Raw genomic sequence first — 16,500 nt, 5'->3', positions numbered from 1 at the left:
GCTTGCAATATTGTAATATTATAAGATACAAACATTTTGAAGAAGGTGAAAATACTAGTAGAGACTTTCCTGTTTCCGGGGGGTTTGCAGGAGCTATAAGGATCTATCGAGTTTAGGGGGGTAGGGGGGTTTGACCCGCAAAAACCGAGGGGGTGATTCATAAGAAAGTTAGGGGAAATTTTACATCTTTATGCTCTTGATATCACTTATGCAATTCATAAATCAAAGTTTAATATCATTCATTACATTTCCTCGCGGGCAAGGAAATGTTCAACCTTAATTCAACATGTCTGTATGCACTCTGAAATGCCAATTGAAAGGAAAAGAGAAAAAAGAACCAGTGGCCCATTAGAAAGAACGCTCGGCATGGGGGGTAATGAGGAGTATGTATTACCACCATTAACTTATGCAAGCTTCAAGGAAAGAATGGGGGATGATACCTATATATGGCCCTGAAATAGGAACCAGATGCCAGGAAAAAAGTGATAAGTGCGACCCCCACGATTTTTGTCTCAACACCTTCAATAACCGTGTACATTAAGGAATCAACTGATGGTGGTCTCTTACTACATAGGAATTTGACTTGCAGAGGTGTTGAGTCCTGGTATAACTAGACTGATGAGAGTTATGATAGGGCAATTCAATTTCGTCTTTTTAAGATATATGTTAGTTCAGTAGAGACTAATGGTTTATGTACGTGTACATAATATGTATTAGTTCTATGGTTAATAACATTATTATGGAATCTTCATTTATGTAGGGTTACACTACTTAAAATGTTTAATAAATATTAATGGGGATAATACATATATGTACTATGGGGCCAAGTCCGGCAAAGAATAGTTTAATTTAGAATCCTAGCTTTGGGAGTTAGGGGTCGGGGTTAAAATCCCCTTTCTTTGAGCAACAGGAGGGATTTTAACCCTCGACATCCGGTTTACAAGACCGGCGCTCTAGCGCTGAGCTACTAATGCATTATCATCCGAGGACTTTGTTTTCTAGTCAAGCTGCGGCAGGCGAAAGAACAAGGAACAAGAAGAAGTAAAGGAAGGAGGCTACTTGTCCAATAATGACGAAGGGGTGTTCTACCGGCATTCCTCCAATTCATGTAAGGATCATTACATCCGCAACTAAGAGTCAGAACAGGAATTGTGTGAAGGGGCGGAAAGTTAGGCTCCGCTGTTTAGATGTGTGAAGAATTGGCACTACCATGAGGACGAGGATGGATGCTAGAAGAGCAAGAACGCCCCCTAGTTTGTTAGGAATAGATCGTAGGATTGCGTATGCAAACAGGAAGTATCATTCAGGTTTAATATGAGGGGGCGTCACTAGTGGGTTGGCGGGTGTGAAGTTTTCTGGGTCACCTAGAAGGTTAGGTGAGAATAATGCAAGTGCAATTAGAGTGGCCAGAAGAAGGGCGAACCCCAACAGGTCTTTATAGGAGAAGTAGGGGTGGAAGGAGATTTTATCAGCGTCTGAATTTAGGCCTGTTGGGTTGTTGGACCCAGTTTCGTGGAGGAAAACCAGGTGGACTATAGTAGCGGCAGCTACTACAAAGGGGAGGAGGAAGTGGAAGGCAAAGAATCGGGTTAAAGTTGCGTTGTCAACTGAAAATCCACCTCAAATTCATTGTACGAGAGCATCTCCGACGTAAGGGACGGCGGACAGGAGGTTGGTAATTACTGTGGCACCTCAAAAGGACATTTGTCCTCAGGGTAGGACGTATCCAACGAAGGCTGTTATTATAACAAGAAGGAGGAGAACTACTCCCACATTTCAGGTTTCTTTATATAGGTAGGAGCCGTAATAAAGGCCTCGGCCAATATGTAGGTAAATACAGATAAAGAAGAAAGATGCTCCATTAGCATGTATGTTTCGGATGAGTCAGCCGTAGTTGACGTCACGACAAATGTGAGCAACGGATGAGAAAGCAGTAGAGATATCGGATGTATAGTGCATTGCCAAAAATAGTCCTGTTAAGATTTGGGCAATTAGACATAGCCCTAGTAGGGAGCCAAAGTTTCATCAAGCGGAGATGTTTACTGGTGCTGGGAGGTCCACCAGTGCGTTGTTTGCAATTTTTAGGAGGGGGTGTGTTTTCCGTAGGTTGGCCATTAAGGTTCTTGTAGTTGAATACAACGATGGTTTTTCAAGCCATTAGTCCTGGTGAGAGTCCTGGCAGGAACTATGGTTTATATGATATACTGTTTGTTGTTTGGTCTTGTAGTAGGTTTAGCGGCTGTTGCCTCTAATCCCTCGCCTTACTTTGCGGCTCTGGGGCTGGTGTTGGTTGCAGGGATGGGTTGTGGGGTATTAGTGGGGCACGGAGGCTCTTTTTTATCTTTAATCTTGTTTTTAATTTATCTTGGAGGAATACTGGTCGTATTTGCATATTCGGCTGCATTGGCAGCTGAGCCTTACCCGGAGGGGTGGGGGAGTTGGCCTGTTTTAGGGTTAGCGGTAGGGTATTTAGTTGGAGTCGGTGTGGCGGCGGGAATAGTAATAGGGGGTTGATACCAGGAAAGTTGAATGGTGTGTGATGAGTTTGGAGAATTTTCTATATTGCGTGGTGATATCAGTGGGGTGGCTATAATGTACTCGTCAGGAGGAGGTTTGTTAATTACAGGGGCGTGAGTGCTCTTGTTGACGTTGTTTGTTGTGCTAGAATTAACACGAGGAATAGGCCGGGGGGCGCTGCGAGCAGTCTAAACTGAAATGATGGCAACAGCTAGAAGGGCTGTGAAAAAGAATAGGGAGAGGTAGGTTTTTACTAAGCCTCGTTGGATATTGCTTGTGGTTGTAATGAGGGGTGCATTGAGAGAAGCAGTTGCTTTGGGTCCTGATTTTTCTAGTCAGGTTTGGTCCACTATTTGGCTAGCAATGGCTTGTCCTAAGAGAAGATTAAGTTTAGGAAGAAGGCGGTGAATAATATGTGGGAAAAATCCTAATATGTTTGAGAAGTGGTGGGTAGGGGTGTGGGGTGTAACTTTAAATTGTTGGGAGGTCAGTGAGGCAAGTTCAAGGGCAGTCAGGAGGCCTAAGATGGTAACTGTAAGGGCCGCAAGCTTTAGAAGGGGGTGCATAGTCATAACTGGTGTGTTTTGTGGTACGATGTTAGAGGTAATTAGAAGGCCCGCAATAATGCTCCCCCACGCTAAGCGTTTAATAGGGTTAATTACAGAGGGGTTATTTTCATTAATGGGGGAGAGAGGGTTAAACCGAGGGTGTCCCATGGAGACAAAGTAAACTACTCGAAGGCTGTATACCGCTGTAAAAGAGGTTGCAAGGAGGGTAAGGAGAAGGGCTCAGGCGTTAAGGTAAGATGTGTTAAGGGCTTCGATGATTGCGTCTTTTGAGAAAAAGCCGGCTAGGAAGGGGGTTCCTGTTAAAGCAAGGCTTCCAATGGTTAGGCAGGAGGATGTAAAGGGGGTTAGGTGGTGTATACCACCCATTTTGCGGATGTCTTGCTCGTCGTTAAGGCTGTGGATAATAGATCCCGAACACAGGAAGAGCATTGCTTTAAAAAAGGCATGGGTACAAATATGGAGGAAGGCCAATTGGGGCTGGTTGAGGCCGATGGTTACTATCATCAGGCCTAGTTGGCTTGATGTTGAGAAAGCTACAATTTTTTTAATGTCATTTTGGGTGAGGGCGCAAGTGGCGGTAAAAAGGGTTGTTAGGGCTCCGAGACATAGACAGGTGGTTAGTGCCGTTTGGTTATTTTCTATTAAAGGACTAAGTCGAATGAGGAGGAAGATGCCCGCGACAACTATGGTGCTTGAGTGTAGTAGGGCAGAGACCGGTGTAGGACCTTCCATGGCGGAAGGAAGCCATGGATGAAGACCAAATTGTGCAGATTTCCCAGTGGCAGCTAAGATTAACCCCAGGAGTGGTAAGGTAAGGTCAAATTCCTTAGATACAGTAAAGATTTGTTGTATTTCCCAAGAGTTTAGGTTTGTTGCGATTCAGGCCATGGTTAGAATTAGGCCAATATCACCAACGCGGTTATAGACGACCGCCTGAAGGGCTGCTGTGTTGGCATCGCTTCGGCCGTATCATCAGCCGATAAGAAGGAATGATATGATTCCTACGCCTTCTCATCCAATGAAGAGTTGAAATATATTGTTGGCTGTTACAAGAACAATCATGGCGATTAGGAAAATTAAAAGGTACTTGAAAAATCGGTTCATATTAATGTCTGCATGTATGTATCAGGATGCGAATTCTAGAATAGATCAGGTTACGTAAAGGGCAATAGGTACAAAGATGCATGAGTAAAGGTCAAACTTGAAGCTAATGTTTATATCAAATGTTAGGGTATTGGTCCAAGTTCAGGCAGTAACAATTGTTTCTGCGCCTTGGTCAAGGAAGAGGAAAAGAGGCAAAAGGCTAGTAAAAAATGCTAGTTTGACGGCTGTTTTAACTTTTAGTACGGCTCAGTCAGGGGTGTGGGGAGTGGGTGAGAGGGTCGTCAAAACTGGGTATAGGAGGATAAGGAAGACGATTAGAAGGCATGAGGATAAAAGGACAGGGGTAACGTGCATAGCTGCTACTTGGAGTTGCACCAAGAGTTTTTGGTTCCTAAGACCAACGGATGAGCTATTATCCTTTAGAAGCTAGAGGGTGCGAGTGAGCCCCGGGGTTCAACCGAGGTGGCGAAAATTAGCAGTCATCGTTGCTGGCGAGCCTCTCTCGGTGGATAAGGGGGTTTTAACCCCTGTCTCTAGAATCACAATCTAGCATTTTAACTAAACTATATCTACAGGCAGTTCAACCTCACACGAGCTCAGGCTTAAGGATCAGGAGAAGGAGGGGAAGAAGGTGAAGGGTGAGAAGGAGGTGTTCTCGGGAGTGGGAGGGGTCTAAAGAGATAAGGTGGCTTGGGAGAGGGCCTCGTTGTGTAAGAAGGAACATGTAGAGGGAGTAGCTGGCAGTGATAAGCGTCCCGAGGCCTGTAAGAATTAGTGTTCACATCGACCAGTTAAACAACGATGTAATAATCATTAGTTCTCCTATAAGATTAGGGAGGGGAGGAAGTGCTAAATTAGCCAGGCTTGCAATAAATCATCATGTGGCTATTAGAGGAAGGACTGTTTGGAGGCCTCGCGCCAAGAGTATTGTGCGACTGTGTGTCCGTTCGTAATTAGTGTTAGCCAAGCAGAAGAGTGCTGAGGAAGTTAGGCCGTGGGCAATTATCAAGATAAGGGCTCCTGTGAAGCCTCAGGGTGTTTGAATAAGGATTCCTGCGGCTACAAGGCCTATGTGACTGACGGATGAGTAGGCAATAAGTGACTTAAGATCTGTTTGGCGAAGGCAAATAGAGCCCGTCATAATGACACCCCAGAGAGCTAAGATAATAAAGGGGTAGCTGAGTTCTTTAGTTAAGGGGTCCAGGATAATAAGGACTCGTATCATGCCGTATCCGCCCAGCTTTAATAAAACCGCAGCTAGTACTATGGAGCCGGCAATTGGGGCCTCTACGTGTGCTTTGGGGAGTCAGAGGTGTGCTCCGTAGAGAGGTATTTTGACAAGGAATGCTAGTAAGCATGCTGCTCATCAGAGTTTATCTGCCCATGTGTGGAGCTGAATGTGGGGGAGGTGGGGTAGTGTGAGGAATGATAGAGTGCCTGCCGAGCTTTGGTAAACCAGTAGGGCCACTAGGAGGGGCAGAGAGCCTGCAAGTGTATAAAATAAGAAGTAAGTCCCAGCATTTAAGCGCTCCATCTGATTACCCCACCGGGTGATGATAATAAGGGTGGGAATAAGGGTGGCCTCAAACATTACGTAAAATATAATTACCTCTGTTGCGCTAAATGCTATAATTAAGAAGATTTGTAATGAGATTAGCAGGGAGATGTAGGCTCGTTGACGATTAGTGGGCTCCATTTTTAAATGGTTCTGACTTGCAAGTACTATGAGGGGAAGAAGTCAGCAGGTTAGGACTAAGAGAGGAGTGGAAAGGGGGTCAGAAGCCATGTATGGACTAAGAAAGGACCAGCCTGTTTCAGAGGGTGCGGCCAGTCACAGCAAACTGGCGACCGCAATAATGAGACTGTAAAGGAGGGTGGAGGATCAGAGGTGCTTTTTAGGTGTAAACCAAGTTGATACGAATAAAAAAATTGTTGGGGCAAGGATTTTTAGCATTGTAGAAGGTTAAGGCTTTGGAGTCGGTCAGTGCCGTGTGTACGTGCAGTAGCTACTAGAAGAGCAAGACCTGCACTCGCCTCACAGGCCGAAAAGGCCAGGAGGATTATAGGGGAAGATGCAAAGTTTGTTGAGTCGAGCTGGAGGGTTCAGAGGGCTAGGGCAATAAACAGAGAGAGCATTATGCCTTCAAGACAGAGAAGGGCGGAAAGGAGGTGTGTTCGGTGGAAGGCGAGGCCTGCTAAGCCCAACATAAAGGTGGAGGAAAATGCGAAGTGTGCTGGAGTCATTAGGCAGATATGGACTTTAACCATAAGTTTTTGAGCCGAAATCAAATGTTTTTCTTAAACTAAATGCCTATTCTGCTCATTCGAGGCCTCCTTGAAGTCACTCATAAATTAGGCCGAGAGTTAAAAGGGTAAGGACAAGAGAGGCCCAAGTGAAGGTCAGGAGGGGGGATGATAGCTGGTCACCTCATGGAAGGGGGAGAAGAAGTGCAATTTCTAGGTCAAAGAGAAGGAAGAGAATGGCGACTAAGAAAAAGCGGAGAGAGAATGGGAGCCGTGCTGAGCCAAGGGGGTCAAAGCCGCATTCGTAGGGTGAAAGTTTCTCGTAGTCCGGGTTCATAAGTGGGAGCCAGAAGGCAATTAGTGCCAGAATAACAGAGAGGGCTGAGGCGATGGTAACTATAATTATAACCAGATTCATTATCTTTCCTTGGATTTTAACCAAGACTGTGTGATTGGAAGTCACTCGTACTAGCATTAATACTAGAAAGATTATGAGCCTCATCAGTAGATAGAGATGTATAAGAATAATCACACTACGTCAACGAAGTGTCAGTATCAGGCAGCGGCCTCAAAGCCGAAGTGGTGTTCTGATGTGAAGTGATATTGGACTTGGCGAAGAAGGCAAACGGCCAGGAAAGTAGATCCGATAATTACGTGGAGACCGTGGAAGCCTGTGGCAACAAAGAAGGTGGAGCCATAGACCCCGTCTGCAATCGTAAATGGGGCTTCATAGTATTCTAATGCTTGGAGAATTGTAAAGTAGAAGCCAAGCAGAATGGTTAAAGTGAGGGACTGGATTGCTTGTTTTCGGTGACCTTCCATAATGCTGTGATGTGCCCAGGTTACCGTTACGCCAGAGGCTAGAAGGACTGCTGTGTTTAAAAGGGGGACTTCAAAGGGATCAAGTGTAGTAATGCCGGCTGGGGGTCAGCAGCCTCCTAGTTCGGGGGTTGGGGCGAGGCTTGAGTGGTAGAAGGCTCAGAAGAATCCGAGGAAGAAGAAAACTTCTGATGTAATAAATAGAATTATACCGTATCGGAGGCCTTTTTGAACGGGGGGAGTATGATGGCCTTGGAAGGTTCCTTCTCGGACAATGTCCCGTCACCACTGGTATATGGTTAAGAGGAGTAGAACAAGTCCTAAAGACATTAGAGTAACGGAGTTGAAGTGTATTCAGATTGCAAGACCTGAGGTCATTAAGAGGGCAGCTACTGCGCCTGTTAGGGGTCAGGGGCTGGGGTCAACTATGTGGTATGCGTGTGCTTGATGGGCCATTAGACGTTTTCTTGTAGGTAGAGGCTTAAGAGAAGGACAAATACGTAGGCCTGAATTATAGCTACGGCAACTTCCAGGAGAGTAAGTAGGAGAAGAAGGATGGAAGTAAGAATGGCTGTGGTAGGTATAATTGGGAGAAGGACGAAGGCAGCAGTAGCAATGAGTTGAATTAGTAGGTGCCCTGCAGTTAAATTGGCCGTAAGCCGGACTCCAAGGGCTAGAGGTCGAATAAATAGGCTAATGGTTTCAATGATAATTAGTACGGGAATCAGCAGTGTGGGGGTGCCTTCTGGGAGGAGGTGTCCTAGGGCATGCGTTGGCTGGGTGCGCATACCAATAATAACGGTGGCAAGTCAGAGGGGTACGGCTAAGGCCATATTAAGGGATAGCTGGGTGGTAGGTGTAAAAGTATATGGAAGGAGTCCTAGTATATTTAGGGAAATAAGGAATAGCATTAAAGAGGTTAGAATAAGGGCTCACTTGTGGCCGGGGAGATTAATTGGTTGAAAAATCTGTTGGGTAAAGCGGGAAATAAATCAGTTTTGGAGGGTTAAGAGGCGATTATTTATTCACCGTGTTGAGGGTTGGGGAAATAGGACTCAGGGCAGTGTGAGTGCCAGAGCAATCAGTGGAATACCTAGCAGGGTGGGACTTATAAATTGATCGAAGAAGCTTAATGTCATGGTCAGTTTCAGGGCTCTGTTTGGGGTTTTTGTTTGGAGTGGGACACAGGCTCGTTAGGGAATGTGTGGGCGAGCACTTTGGGTGGAAGAATAGTTAGAAAGACAATTCACGAGAATACAAGAATCAGAAATCAAGGGGAGGGGTTAAGTTGTGGCATTTCGCTAAGGGTGGTTGGGGGTCACCATTCTTTAGCTTAAAAGGCTAACGCTGTTCCCTGTTTAGCTTCTTAGCGAGGCGTCTTCAAGTATTAGGGAGGATCAATTTTCGAAATGTTCAAGAGGAACGGCTTCAACAACGATAGGCATAAAACTGTGATTTGCACCACAGATTTCTGAGCATTGGCCGTAGAAAACCCCTGGGCGAGAGGTAATGAAGGCTGTTTGGTTTAGACGGCCGGGGACTGCGTCTATTTTAATTCCTAAGCTTGGGACGGCTCATGAGTGGAGAACGTCGTCGGCAGAGACTAGGACTCGAACTGGGGACTCTACAGGGATTACCATTCGGTGGTCTGTTTCTAGAAGCCGGAATTGGCCGGGAGTAAGGTCTTGCGTGGGGATTATATACGAGTCAAATCCCAGGTCTTCGTAGTCAGTATATTCATAGCTTCAGTACCATTGGTGTCCTATGGCTTTAATTGTTAGGTGGGGGTCATTAATTTCATCTATTAGGTACAGGATGCGTAGGGATGGGAGGGCAATCAGAATTAGAATTAGTGCTGGGAGAAGGGTTCAGATAATTTCAATTTCTTGGGAGTCCAGAATAAATTTATTTGTAAGCTTTGTGGTAACTATAGCTACAATAATGTAAAGGACCAGGGTGCTAATTAAAAAGACAATTATTAGGGTGTGGTCGTGGAAGTGGAGAAGTTCTTCTATTACAGGGGAAGCTGCATCTTGAAAGCCTAGTTGGGAGGGATGTGCCATTGATCAAGACACGCGGGAGTTCAACCCACGATTCTGCCTTGACAAGGCAGTGTAATGTACTTTACTAGTGTCTTATGAAGAAAGTGACAGAGCGGCCATGTGGTTGGCTTGAAACCAATTTACGGGGGTTCAATTCCTCCCTTTCTCGGAGGCTAAAGGCTTAGTGAGTGTGCTGAATTTGTACGAATGCAGGTTCTTCAAATGTGTGGTAGGGAGGAGGGCAGCCGTGTAGTCATTCCACGTTAGTGGCTGTTAACTCAACTGATAGTACTTCTCGTTTGGCAGCAAATGCTTCTCAGATAATAAAGAGGAACATGATCACGGCCACTAGGGAAATCAGCGAGCCAATTGAAGAGACTGTGTTTCAAAGTGTGTAGGCATCAGGGTAGTCAGAGTATCGACGAGGCATACCTGCTAGGCCAAGGAAATGTTGTGGGAAGAAGGTAAGGTTGACGCCAATAAACATAACGCCGAAATGGATTTTGGTTCATGTGCTGTGAAGTGTGTACCCTGAGAAGAGTGGGAATCAGTGAACAAAGGCAGCAATGATTGCAAACACGGCACCCATGGACAGAACATAGTGGAAGTGGGCAACTACGTAGTATGTGTCATGAAGTACAATATCTAGGGATGAGTTGGCTAGAACGATGCCGGTTAGTCCTCCGACTGTAAATAGGAAAATGAATCCCAGCGCTCAGAGAAGGGGAGTTTCTCATTTGATAGCCCCGCCGTGGAGTGTGGCGAGTCAACTGAAAACTTTTACCCCGGTAGGGATGGCAATAATTATTGTGGCGGAAGTGAAGTAGGCCCGGGTGTCTACGTCTATTCCGACTGTGAACATGTGGTGGGCTCATACAATGAAGCCAAGGAGGCCGATAGCCATTATTGCTCAGACCATTCCTATGTAGCCAAATGGTTCTTTTTTGCCAGAGTAGTAAGCTACAATATGGGAGATTATTCCAAAGCCGGGGAGGATTAGAATATATACTTCGGGATGGCCAAAGAATCAGAAGAGGTGTTGGTATAGGATGGGGTCCCCTCCTCCTGCCGGGTCAAAGAATGTTGTGTTTAGATTTCGATCTGTAAGCAGCATGGTGATGCCGGCAGCAAGAACAGGAAGGGAGAGAAGGAGAAGAACGGCAGTAATAAGAACGGCTCAAACGAATAAGGGGGTTTGATACTGTGAAATAGCAGGGGGTTTCATATTAATAATTGTTGTAATGAAGTTAATAGCCCCAAGAATTGATGAAATCCCTGCTAGGTGAAGGGAGAAAATTGTTAAGTCTACGGAAGCCCCTGCATGAGCCAGGTTACCTGCAAGAGGGGGGTAGACTGTTCAGCCTGTTCCAGCTCCTGCTTCTACGCCTGAGGAGGCCAATAGAAGGAGGAAAGAGGGGGGAAGGAGCCAGAAGCTTATGTTGTTTATTCGAGGGAAGGCCATATCAGGGGCCCCAATCATAAGGGGGATTAGTCAGTTGCCAAAGCCCCCAATCATAATAGGCATTACCATAAAAAAGATTATTACAAATGCATGAGCGGTGACGATTACATTATAAATCTGGTCGTCGCCCAGAAGAGAGCCTGGTTGGCTCAGTTCAGCACGAATAAGTAAGCTGAGGGCTGTTCCGACTATACCGGCTCAAGCACCAAATACTAGGTAAAGGGTGCCGATATCTTTGTGATTAGTTGAGAAGAATCAACGTGTGATTGCCACAGGTAAGATGGCTGAGTGCTAAGCGGTGGATTGTAGCCCCATGAACAGAGGTTCAAACCCTCTTCTTACCACAGCTCTGGGGTGTCATCACGTAAGATTGCAAATCTTAAGAAGCAGACTAATCGTCTGCCGGGGCTTTCCCCCGCCTATTTGGCCCGGCTAGGCGGGGGAAAGGTAGATAGATGCTCGCTGGTTTGGGCGCTTAGCTGTTAACTAAGAGTTTGTAGGATCGAGGCCTGCCTGTCTAGAAAGGCTTTAGCTTAATTAAAGTGTCTGCTTTGCACGCAGAAGATGTGGGTTAGTGTCCCGTAAGTCTTATGCAGAGGCTGGGAGATTCTCACTCCCGCTTAGGGCTTTGAAGGCCCTTGGTACTGGTGCTATCCTAAGCCTCTTACCAGGTGAAGAGAGCAGCGGTGGCAGGGGCAAGGGGGAGAAGACAGATTGTTGCGGAGGAGGCGATGGCCAGGGGAAGTGTCGTTTGGAGTGAGGGAAGGCGTCAGGGGAGTGTAGCTGTAAGGTTATTAGGTGTTATGGTCAGGGTCATTGCATAGGAAAGTCGGAGGTAGAAGAAAAGGCTTAGGAGAGCCGAGAGGGCAGCAACGGTCGCAAGGGGGGCAAGGTCTTGTTTAGTTAGTTCTTGTAGGATCAGTCATTTAGGGAGAAAGCCTGTTAAAGGTGGAAGGCCCCCCAGAGATAGGAGGATAAGAGGGATAATTGAGGTGAGGGCAGGGGCTTTAGCTCAAGAGGTGGCGAGGGTATTAATGTTAGTGGCATTACTAATTTTAAAGGAGATGAATAAGGAAAAAGTTATAATGAAGTAGACAAGAAGGGTCAAGAAGGTGAGGGAGGGGGAGAATTGGAGTACAAGGATTATTCAGCCTAGATGTGCGATTGAGGAGTAGGCCAGGATTTTTCGAAGTTGAGTTTGATTTAGGCCGCCTCAGCCTCCTACTAAGGTAGAGGTAATTCCTAGCACAAGGAGAAGAGTTGCGTTGGCAGGTTGAACTTGAAGAAGCAGGCAGAAGGGTGCGAGCTTTTGTCAGGTGGAGAGGATAAGGCCCGTGGTCAAGTCTAGTCCTTGAAGGACTTCAGGCATTCAGGTATGGAGGGGGGCAAGGCCAATTTTAAGTGCTAGGGCGAGGGTGATGAGGGTTGTTGGCAAGGGGTGGGACATTTGGTGAATATCTCATTGGCCGGAAAGTCAGGCATTGGAGATGCTCGCAAAGAGTAGTATAGCAGCCGCAGTGGCTTGTGCTAGGAAGTACTTGGTGGTGGCTTCAACTGCGCGGGGGTGATGGGACTGGGCTATTAGGGGGATAATTGCAAGTGTATTGATCTCTAAGCCCATTCATGCAAAGAGCCAGTGAGAGCTGGCGAAGGTGATAGTAGTTCCAAGACCTAGTCCGAATAGGAGGGTGGCAAGAATGTAAGGGTTCATTAGCAAAGGAAGGATTTTAACCAACATGTTTGGGGTATGGGCCCAAAAGCTTTTTTAGCTGACTTTACTAGGAAGTAGTGTAGTGGAAGCACTAAGAGTTTTGATCTCTTCAGGTAGGGTTCAAACCCCTTCTTTCTAAGGAGTTGGAGGGATTTTAACCCTCATGATTCACTCTATCAAAGTGGTCCTTTAATTCAGGCACAACTCCATGGCTTAAAGCTGAGGGGGCAGGCCAGATAGGGCAATTGGGAGCGAGAGGTGTCAGATGACAAGGGCTAGTGTTAAAGGAAGAAAATTTTTTCAGATTAGATGCATAAGTTGGTCGTACCGGAAGCGAGGGTAGGAGGCACGAACTCAGAGGAATAAAACAGAGAGAAGAACCGCCTTAATTATTAAGGTGATTGAGGTTAATTCGGGGATCGCGTGAGATACAGAGGAGCCAAGAAAGAGGGTAGCGGAGAGAGTGTTCATTAAAAGGATGTTGGCGTATTCGGCTAGGAAAAATAGGGCGAAAGGTCCTCCTGCATACTCGACATTGAAGCCTGAGACAAGTTCTGACTCCCCCTCAGTGAGGTCAAAGGGGGCGCGGTTTGTTTCAGCTAGGGTGGAGACGTATCATATAGCAGCTAAGGGTCAGGCTGGTAAAATTAGTCAAGTACTTTCTTGCGCGACGCTAAAGGTTTGGAGTGTGAAGCCGCCTGTAAAAATAATGGCGTTGAGCAAGATAAGGCCTAGGCTAACTTCGTAGGAAATAGTCTGAGCTACGGCCCGGAGGGCCCCAATAAGTGCATATTTGGAATTGGATGCTCACCCTGAGCCGAGGATGGAGTAGACGGCTAGGCTCGAGAGGGCTAGAATAAAAAGGATCCCCAAATTAAGGTCGGCGACAGGGAAGGGAAGGGGCATAGGGGTCCAAAGGGTAAGTGCAAGAATAAGAGCCATGACGGGGGCAACGAGAAAGAGGAGGGGGGAGGCGGTGGAGGGTCGAACAGGCTCTTTTGTTAGAAGTTTAAGGGCGTCGGCAAAGGGTTGGAGGAGGCCATAAGGGCCAACCACATTGGGACCCTTTCGTAGTTGCATGTATCCCAGAACTTTACGTTCAACGAGAGTAAGAAGCGCGACTGCTAAAACAACAAAGAGTACAAGGACCAGGGGGCCGACGAGGACATTTAGGAGTGTTGAAATCATAGTCAGGGAGAGGACTTGAACCTCTGTTTAAAGGGCTTAGGTCTTCTGCATTAACCGGGCTCTGCCACCCTGACAGGCTATTATCTTTAGCGGGGGAGGGTACCCTTTTATCTGATTTAGTTGGTGTCATCAGGTTAGGGGGAGGCGTGCTTGGGGCAGGGGCCTCTTCTTCTCGGTCCTTTCGTACTAGAAAAGAACGCTTCATAGATAGAAACTGACCTGGATTACTCCGGTCTGAACTCAGATCACGTAGGACTTTAATCGTTGAACAAACGAACCCTTAATAGCGGCTGCACCATTAGGATGTCCTGATCCAACATCGAGGTCGTAAACCCCCTTGTCGATATGGGCTCTAAAAGGGGATTGCGCTGTTATCCCTAGGGTAACTCTGTCCGTTAATCGGCTGTGCCGGATCTGTAAGGTCAGAAATTCTGTTGCTTAGAGCTGTGGCTCTTGGGTTTGAGAGTGTAGTACTCTTGCTCCACTCGGGGGTTTTGTGGTGCCCCGCGGTCGCCCCAACCAAAGACATCAGGGCAGGTTTCAATGGGTTTTACCTTTTGGTATAGGGTTCTTAACATGATCTGCCATTGTGTCTAAAGCTCCATAGGGTCTTCTCGTCTTATGTTGGTATCCCCGCTTCTGCACGGGGAGATCAATTTCATTGACCTAGAGAAGGAGACAGTTAAGCCCTCGTTTAGCCATTCATACAGGTCTTCATTTAAAAGACAAGTGATTGCGCTACCTTTGCACGGTCAAGATACCGCGGCCGTTAAACATTAGTCACAGGGCAGGCGGGACCTCTCATATGTAGTTGTCGAGAGGCGATGTTTTTGGTAAACAGGCGAGGCTTGAGCATAATTTGCCGAGTTCCTTCTTCTCTTTTTAGTCTTTCCTGGGTGGCACACCAGTGTAGGGTTAACGGTTAAAGTTGTAGAGGTTTTTCTTGTTGTCAGTTTTTACTCTAGTTCCTTCTTGGGTTAGGTCCGTTAATTCTCGGGGGTGGGTCCGTTCCGATTTACACATGTGCTTGGAGAGAATCATATTCTCTTATTACTCATATTAGCATGATCTTTCCTATTGGGGATAGGATGGCTTGGTAAGGTAAGGGGAATGCAAAGTATTAACGGGATAAAGGGTAGTTTGTATATTTGAGCTTTAACGCTTTCTTTTAGGATGGCTGCTTTTAGGCCCACCAAAATATTTACCTTTAAAAATTTGTTTGGAATCCACCTGTTAAAGTTGTATCTTTTTTCAAAGGGGCTGTACCCCCTTCGAATAACTCTTTTAGCATTCTCGCTTTCTGGGCTTAGGGCAGGCCAGGGTTGATAGGAGAAGGTAAAAGGCTAAACTTCTATTTATTTTCCAGGCAACCAGCTATAACTCGACTCGGTAGGTCTGTCACCTCTACTCAAAGTTCTTCCCACTCTTTTGCCACAGAGACGGGTTTGCCCTATTATTAGGCTGCCTTGGAGTAGCTCGTCAAGTTTCGGGGTGTCAAACTAAAAACCTTTTTGCTTGGGGGGACTTGCTAATTCATGATGCAAAAGGTACGAGTATTAGGCTCTGCTTTTTTGTGCTTTACTGAATTCTTTCACTTCTCTTTCAGCTTTCCCTTGCGGTACTTTTTCTATCGCGCTCGTGTTTTCCTTTTCTGTCGCACATACTTAGGTGGAAAAATGATTTGATTTGTTGGGTTAGTCTATAGGGGTTTATGTATATAAAATTTTTGAGTTTAGGTTGAGAGGCTAGCTGTTGGGCTTCAGAGCGACCCGACTTGCACGGGTGACTTCTCAGTGTAAGGGAGATGCTTTTCTATCTTAGCTACGATCTGATTTTTCCAAGTGCACCTTCCGGTACACTTACCATGTTACGACTTGCCTCCCCTTTGCCTGGCTAAGGTTTTATAAAATTGAGGGTGTTGGCTTGGGGAGAGTGACGGGCGGTGTGTGCGCGCTTCAGGGCCGGGTTCAGCAGGACACTCTGCTTCCTGCTTACTACTAAATCCTCCTTCATGTGCTGTTGCATGGCACAATTCGTATTTCCTCCATGAGGAAATGTAGCCCATTTCTTCCCTTCTCATATGCTACACCTCGACCTGGCGTTTTGGGCTTTACCAATTTTGCTTACTATAGTTCCTTCACAGGGTATGCTGACGACGGCGGTATATAGGCGGGGAGAACAAGAGAAGGTGAGGTTTAACGGGGGTTATCGGTTCTAGAACAGGCTCCTCTAGAGGGATCTAAAGCACCGCCAAGTCCTTTGGGTTTTAAGCTAATGCTCGTAGTTCCCGGGCGGATAATAGTTGTAAGATATTATCGAAGTTTAGGGCTGTGCATAGTGGGGTATCTAATCCCAGTTTGTTTCACAGCTTTCGTGGGGTCAGGGGGAGTAAAGCTACTTTCGTTGTTGGGCTTCATGCTCTCGAGTGCGTATAACAGCTATGAGAGGGTTTGGCTTTAGTTGTTGTGAGCCCCTAACCACGCTTTACGCCGAAGGCTGTCAACTTGAGCCTCTCGTATAACCGCGGTGGCTGGCACGAGTTTGACCGGCTCTCTTAGCTTTAACTAAGTCAAGTTTTCACTTATGGCTTAATGTTTATCACTGCTGAATTCCCTTGGGGGTGCGGCTAAGCAAGGTGTCGTGGGCTGCAAAGGCGTGCCTGATACCAGCTCCTTGTTTCCTAGGGAGGAAACTGTGGGGCATTCTCGCGGGGGTGCGGATACTTGCATGTGTAAATATTGCTAAAGCTGACAGAAAAGTCAGGACCAAGCCTTTGTGCCCGCGGGACTTTTCAGGGTCCATCTTAACATCTTCAGTGTTATGCTTTGTTTAAGCTACGCTAGC

General features: G+C 46.4%; 13 protein-coding genes and 24 non-coding genes across 37 annotated transcripts, besides 2 other annotated features; 8 read left to right on the top strand and 29 right to left on the bottom strand. All coding sequences in view use genetic code 2, as the record gives it.

The window, feature by feature from the left end:
• Positions 1 to 833: a D loop.
• On the top strand, positions 834 to 903 carry APY60_gt22. The gene has a single exon. It is a non-coding gene; the product is annotated as a tRNA-Pro (tRNA).
• On the bottom strand, positions 903 to 974 carry APY60_gt21. The gene has a single exon. It is a non-coding gene; the product is annotated as a tRNA-Thr (tRNA).
• Position 975: 1 nt separating this feature from the next.
• CYTB (cytochrome b) lies at positions 976 to 2,115 on the bottom strand. Its single transcript has one exon. The coding sequence runs from the start codon at positions 2,113 to 2,115 to the stop codon at positions 976 to 978; it is 1,140 nt and encodes a 379-aa protein (YP_009172463.1).
• Positions 2,116 to 2,119: 4 nt separating this feature from the next.
• APY60_gt20 lies at positions 2,120 to 2,190 on the bottom strand. Its single transcript has one exon. It is a non-coding gene; the product is annotated as a tRNA-Glu (tRNA).
• ND6 (NADH dehydrogenase subunit 6) lies at positions 2,188 to 2,709 on the top strand. Its single transcript has one exon. It carries the CDS (start codon positions 2,188 to 2,190, stop codon positions 2,707 to 2,709), a length of 522 nt encoding a protein of 173 aa, YP_009172462.1.
• ND5 (NADH dehydrogenase subunit 5) lies at positions 2,707 to 4,544 on the bottom strand. The gene has a single exon. A coding segment is annotated over exon 1 (1,838 nt).
• On the bottom strand, positions 4,544 to 4,617 carry APY60_gt19. Its single transcript has one exon. It is a non-coding gene; the product is annotated as a tRNA-Leu (tRNA).
• Positions 4,618 to 4,626: 9 nt separating this feature from the next.
• Positions 4,627 to 4,694, bottom strand: APY60_gt18. Its single transcript has one exon. It is a non-coding gene; the product is annotated as a tRNA-Ser (tRNA).
• On the bottom strand, positions 4,695 to 4,763 carry APY60_gt17. The gene has a single exon. It is a non-coding gene; the product is annotated as a tRNA-His (tRNA).
• On the bottom strand, positions 4,764 to 6,144 carry ND4 (NADH dehydrogenase subunit 4). The gene has a single exon. A coding segment is annotated over exon 1 (1,381 nt).
• Positions 6,138 to 6,434, bottom strand: ND4L (NADH dehydrogenase subunit 4L). Its single transcript has one exon. It carries the CDS (start codon positions 6,432 to 6,434, stop codon positions 6,138 to 6,140), a length of 297 nt encoding a protein of 98 aa, YP_009172459.1.
• Positions 6,435 to 6,503, bottom strand: APY60_gt16. Its single transcript has one exon. It is a non-coding gene; the product is annotated as a tRNA-Arg (tRNA).
• ND3 (NADH dehydrogenase subunit 3) lies at positions 6,504 to 6,852 on the bottom strand. Its single transcript has one exon. A coding segment is annotated over exon 1 (349 nt).
• APY60_gt15 lies at positions 6,853 to 6,924 on the bottom strand. Its single transcript has one exon. It is a non-coding gene; the product is annotated as a tRNA-Gly (tRNA).
• COX3 (cytochrome c oxidase subunit III) lies at positions 6,925 to 7,709 on the bottom strand. The gene has a single exon. A coding segment is annotated over exon 1 (785 nt).
• Positions 7,709 to 8,392, bottom strand: ATP6 (ATP synthase F0 subunit 6). The gene has a single exon. It carries the CDS (start codon positions 8,390 to 8,392, stop codon positions 7,709 to 7,711), a length of 684 nt encoding a protein of 227 aa, YP_009172456.1.
• ATP8 (ATP synthase F0 subunit 8) lies at positions 8,383 to 8,550 on the bottom strand. The gene has a single exon. The coding sequence runs from the start codon at positions 8,548 to 8,550 to the stop codon at positions 8,383 to 8,385; it is 168 nt and encodes a 55-aa protein (YP_009172455.1).
• Position 8,551: 1 nt separating this feature from the next.
• On the bottom strand, positions 8,552 to 8,625 carry APY60_gt14. Its single transcript has one exon. It is a non-coding gene; the product is annotated as a tRNA-Lys (tRNA).
• On the bottom strand, positions 8,626 to 9,316 carry COX2 (cytochrome c oxidase subunit II). The gene has a single exon. A coding segment is annotated over exon 1 (691 nt).
• A 4-nt stretch (positions 9,317 to 9,320) lies between these two features.
• On the bottom strand, positions 9,321 to 9,390 carry APY60_gt13. Its single transcript has one exon. It is a non-coding gene; the product is annotated as a tRNA-Asp (tRNA).
• A 3-nt stretch (positions 9,391 to 9,393) lies between these two features.
• APY60_gt12 lies at positions 9,394 to 9,464 on the top strand. Its single transcript has one exon. It is a non-coding gene; the product is annotated as a tRNA-Ser (tRNA).
• A 12-nt stretch (positions 9,465 to 9,476) lies between these two features.
• Positions 9,477 to 11,030, bottom strand: COX1 (cytochrome c oxidase subunit I). Its single transcript has one exon. The coding sequence runs from the start codon at positions 11,028 to 11,030 to the stop codon at positions 9,477 to 9,479; it is 1,554 nt and encodes a 517-aa protein (YP_009172453.1).
• Position 11,031: 1 nt separating this feature from the next.
• Positions 11,032 to 11,101, top strand: APY60_gt11. The gene has a single exon. It is a non-coding gene; the product is annotated as a tRNA-Tyr (tRNA).
• A 1-nt stretch (position 11,102) lies between these two features.
• Positions 11,103 to 11,168, top strand: APY60_gt10. The gene has a single exon. It is a non-coding gene; the product is annotated as a tRNA-Cys (tRNA).
• Positions 11,169 to 11,204: an origin of replication (putative light strand origin of replication).
• Position 11,205: 1 nt separating this feature from the next.
• APY60_gt09 lies at positions 11,206 to 11,277 on the top strand. The gene has a single exon. It is a non-coding gene; the product is annotated as a tRNA-Asn (tRNA).
• A 2-nt stretch (positions 11,278 to 11,279) lies between these two features.
• Positions 11,280 to 11,348, top strand: APY60_gt08. Its single transcript has one exon. It is a non-coding gene; the product is annotated as a tRNA-Ala (tRNA).
• A 2-nt stretch (positions 11,349 to 11,350) lies between these two features.
• On the bottom strand, positions 11,351 to 11,422 carry APY60_gt07. Its single transcript has one exon. It is a non-coding gene; the product is annotated as a tRNA-Trp (tRNA).
• ND2 (NADH dehydrogenase subunit 2) lies at positions 11,423 to 12,468 on the bottom strand. The gene has a single exon. A coding segment is annotated over exon 1 (1,046 nt).
• APY60_gt06 lies at positions 12,469 to 12,537 on the bottom strand. The gene has a single exon. It is a non-coding gene; the product is annotated as a tRNA-Met (tRNA).
• On the top strand, positions 12,537 to 12,607 carry APY60_gt05. Its single transcript has one exon. It is a non-coding gene; the product is annotated as a tRNA-Gln (tRNA).
• Positions 12,607 to 12,676, bottom strand: APY60_gt04. The gene has a single exon. It is a non-coding gene; the product is annotated as a tRNA-Ile (tRNA).
• A 5-nt stretch (positions 12,677 to 12,681) lies between these two features.
• Positions 12,682 to 13,656, bottom strand: ND1 (NADH dehydrogenase subunit 1). The gene has a single exon. It carries the CDS (start codon positions 13,654 to 13,656, stop codon positions 12,682 to 12,684), a length of 975 nt encoding a protein of 324 aa, YP_009172451.1.
• On the bottom strand, positions 13,657 to 13,730 carry APY60_gt03. Its single transcript has one exon. It is a non-coding gene; the product is annotated as a tRNA-Leu (tRNA).
• On the bottom strand, positions 13,731 to 15,414 carry APY60_gr01. Its single transcript has one exon. It is a non-coding gene; the product is annotated as a 16S ribosomal RNA (ribosomal RNA).
• On the bottom strand, positions 15,415 to 15,487 carry APY60_gt02. Its single transcript has one exon. It is a non-coding gene; the product is annotated as a tRNA-Val (tRNA).
• Positions 15,488 to 16,432, bottom strand: APY60_gr02. Its single transcript has one exon. It is a non-coding gene; the product is annotated as a 12S ribosomal RNA (ribosomal RNA).
• APY60_gt01 lies at positions 16,433 to 16,500 on the bottom strand. Its single transcript has one exon. It is a non-coding gene; the product is annotated as a tRNA-Phe (tRNA).

This window comes from Cyprinodon variegatus, mitochondrion (genome assembly GCF_000732505.1).
Source record: "Cyprinodon variegatus isolate N-32 mitochondrion, complete genome".
NCBI classification, from domain to species: Eukaryota; Metazoa; Chordata; class Actinopteri; order Cyprinodontiformes; family Cyprinodontidae; genus Cyprinodon; species Cyprinodon variegatus.
Note: the sequence above shows the minus strand (reverse complement) of the source record. Positions and strands in the feature narration are given on the sequence as shown.